The sequence below is a fragment of the Apaloderma vittatum genome, unplaced genomic scaffold (assembly GCF_000703405.1).
Source record: "Apaloderma vittatum isolate BGI_N311 unplaced genomic scaffold, ASM70340v1 scaffold31868, whole genome shotgun sequence".
Lineage (NCBI taxonomy): Eukaryota > Metazoa > Chordata > Aves > Trogoniformes > Trogonidae > Apaloderma > Apaloderma vittatum.
In genome coordinates, this window is record NW_009732972.1 from 29,421 (window position 1) to 33,063 (window position 3,643).

General features: G+C 37.6%; 1 protein-coding gene across 1 annotated transcript in view; it reads right to left on the reverse strand.

Moving 5' to 3' along the window:
- The window catches only part of FAM114A1 (family with sequence similarity 114, member A1), a gene marked incomplete at its 5' end in the record, with an annotated part of 13,073 nt that extends 11,111 nt beyond the window's left edge, over positions 1–1,962 (reverse strand). The window contains one exon of the mRNA XM_009875711.1: positions 1,839–1,962. Coding sequence (XP_009874013.1) covers positions 1,839–1,962 — 124 coding nt within the window. The remainder of the gene's footprint in view (positions 1–1,838) is intronic.
- Positions 1,963–3,643: the final 1,681 nt, after the last annotated feature.

Below are 3,643 nucleotides of genomic sequence, written 5' to 3' on the forward strand. Positions count from 1 at the left end.
AAGGCAAGTTAGTTGTAGTTTTAAGCGGTTTAGCAAGCAGGATTAAAACTCAAAATTCCTCCTCCAAATTTAACGTAGCCTGCTATCTTCTGCTAGATTAAAGTAAAAATGTATAATTATGTATAAAAATATGCTATTAAAAGACTTACTGACTTGATTTTTTAAGTGTAAAACCTCTTAAAGTGCTTAACAGGACCTTAATTTTATTAAGGTACTTGAACTAAGAACACAAGAATGAAGGCTTCTCTTCAGAGGGGAACTTTAGCTGCATCTAATCCTGATCAGCAAACCTGCTGTTGAACTGTACTTTTATCTATGCTGGATGCCAAATGGCATTTAAAATTTTTGGTAACATCGAACACAGACCCTTTTCTTAGCATACACATTAATTATGGCATAGAAATACACTTAAGATCCCAACAAACTTATTTCAGGTAAACAATTCCAATTCAAAAAACCCCACAAAGCCAAACAACTCAAAGCTAGACCCTAAAAAATCAAGGGTGCTCCCAGAAAAATACACAACGACGTCCCCCAGAAAGCTAAACTAATTTTTAAAATATGACCAGAATACTAAGTGTAGTCAATAGCAAGTCACTGGAATCCAACTTTAATTATGTAAAGATACACAAACTTCTGCCAGTCTTAAGTTAGGTCAAAGGGACTGTTTCAGTTAGCTAGAAGGGGTCTGCTACAGATCATAGAATCATAGAATGTTCGGGGTTGGAAGGGACCTCTAGAGATCATCTAGTCCAACCCCCTGCCAGAGCAGGATCACGTACAGTAGGTCACACAGGAAGGAGTCCAGTCGGATTTTGAAAGTCTCCAGAGAAGGAGACTGCACAACCTCCCTGGGCAGCCTGTGCCAGGGCTCTGTCACCCTCACAGGGAAAAAGCTTTTCCTAATGTTGAGGTGGAACTTCCTATGTTCTAACTTAAACCTATTATTTCTTGTTCTAATGCTCGGCACCACTGAAAAAAGACTGTCCCCTTCCTCTTGGATCTCACAGGCTTGGAAAAATGGGCTATTACGGCTATAACCTGATCCCTAAGGTCTCTTCCAACCTAAGCCATTCTATGATTCTATGATTCTGTGATTCTTATCCTTCTGTTCTCAGTCTGTTCTGGGAATGCCAAAATTTCTGACCTGTTTAAGACACCTATTTTGTTTCTAACCAAAGCACCCATCCTTTATCGTAACTTTTGTGAGCTGATCTATGGGCTGTCAGGCCGGCCCCACTCTCTTCAATGCTCCACACTGTCACAGCCAGGGAACGCGTCTGCTGCTTTAACTTCTTTTTCACATTCCACATGCCACGTCTTGCCAAGTGAGACCTAGAAAGCAGCTATGCCACTATATTTCCAAGTGACTTTCCTTCAAACAGTTCAAGGTTCTTAGGCTTCTGTTACAGTCTAATCTTTCCCCTTTCTAGCAAGGGAGGGTGCAAAATGAGGATGAAGTTGCTAAATAGAAAAGCATTGCTAAACACTCTGAAACTCTCAGATTACACAATTTAATAAACAGATTCTGTAAGAAAAGCTCAGTCACCCAATATTATTTTTCTTTCTTATTTTTGTTTTGCTTTCACTGGTGATATAGCAAAATAATATCATACTTCCTTGCACTATGTTTTTAATATCTCACACTTCAATTACAATGTAAATTTAAAATTAAGTATTGATCAGCTTCTGGACCTTTTGGAGTATTAATTTTTAGTGACTACCTTATGAACAGTATTAGAATATCAGAAATTATCGTTCAGACTGTATTTTTTTTAATTACTATATACAGAAGTAACAATTATTCATATGGTTAAGTCTCTGTATTTCTAAATTACCTTTCTGTGCCTGCACCACTTCATCATCAGATTCCTTTGGAACAAAAATCTCCTTTATAGCAATTAAGTCATTTTTCACAGACTCCAACTGCTCTCCATCAATTGTTGCTAAATAGGACTGAATCTGTAAAAGAAAGGACAGTAAGCATTCCTAACCAAATAGAGCATTTCTTAAATGCTCATTAAGAGCTTGATATCAAAATAGGCTAAGAAATGAAAACTTTCATCATGCTCCGATCTTGTCCCTAACACATTTTTAGTTCCCATTAGCAAAATTTGTTGACAAATATCACACCAGTCTAGCAAGATCATCAGGTCTCTACCTTCTCCCAGAACAACTGTTTTGAATTATAAATCTATGGTTTAATTGCAAACTGTAATAAACATTTTGGGATTGCCTGAATGAAGACAGCCGCAAAAAGAGCACAGGCAGAATTCACGGTTAGCTGGAGCACTCACAACACGAGAGGGAAAACAAGGCCTATTTCCTCTCCTTTAAAATGCAACCAAAATTCCTGACAGGCTACCTGTTCTGTGTTGTATTGACAGTTCTTTGCACCTCCAGGTCCCTGCCTGTCTCACAGGGTGGCATGCCTAAGTGGGAGAAAACAGATCCTTGGAATCCCTGTTTGTTTGCACTGCAGTTTTACAGTGTTAAACCCACCATCACACTCTCTGCCTACAGAAGCCAAGAGAAATGGCTTCTCTCTCCATAATACAAAATTTTACTTTCACGTTTGTTTCAAGATGTTGAGTTGGTGGCTTGTTTTAAGCTTCCTTGACGGATGTGCAGACCAGCTCAGTGAGAGACTAAAGGAAAATGTTATTTTCTGATGCTCCCCCTTGGTGTGTCCAAGCTCATGTGCTCAGGGTTAAATGCAGCATAAAATTGGGAGACTCAACTCAGGTTGAGAAGGATTACCTAGGACTTTTTTGTCCTTCTCTATAGCACTATACATTTCATAGGATTAACTGGGACCTTTTTTAATAGAAACTTTTAAAACAGAAGCTCAAAAATATTTTAAAATCCCTCCTATTAGAAACATATAGGATATTAGCAGTGCCTTCAGTCTCTCTTGTGCTCATCCTGTGCCTTTTGGGCTGTCAGTGTAAGTACCAAGCTTACAGTATTCTAAGTATTTTGTGTAAGTGTGTACAGTAATTGGAATATTCATCATGAAACTGGACTCGTTAACACCCACAGTTGCATTCAGTCCTGTTGGGAGTGAGTAGGACTATGGACAAGGGGTTCTCTGGGACATAACATGAAGCGCATCAGAAACCCCATAGTAACAACCTGCACAAGTCTTACCCTGGTGTTTCACAGTAAAAGAAAAATAGTGTTGACACATGTAATTAACCTGAACTTGTTTTCTATTCACCTCTTTCCTGTTTTGTGGGGGTTTGTTTGCAGTTTTGCTTTTTTCAAAAAATGGGCCCTTGAACCTTACACGTGGGTTTTGAATTTATGTTTTCATTTAGACATAATTGCAAAAAATAGAAACAACAGCAACAGTATGTAGCTAGCTGTTATTAATAGAAATTTCTTTTGTTTCTGAGAGTAAATAAAACATTTTAAAAAATAAGCTCGTTATTTTTTTATTAAAAATAACCCAGAGGGACAAGGAGTGCTAATTACCAAAACAAAATGAAGAAAACTTGTATTTTAAGAAATTTATTCAGAAAACTGTTTCAGTACAAAATACCACTGCTGGAATCAACATAATTCTGTTAATCTACTGTCAGAGACTTACTGATCTACAAGTAGAGTCAACAAATTGACAGGTGAAATTAAAATATATATA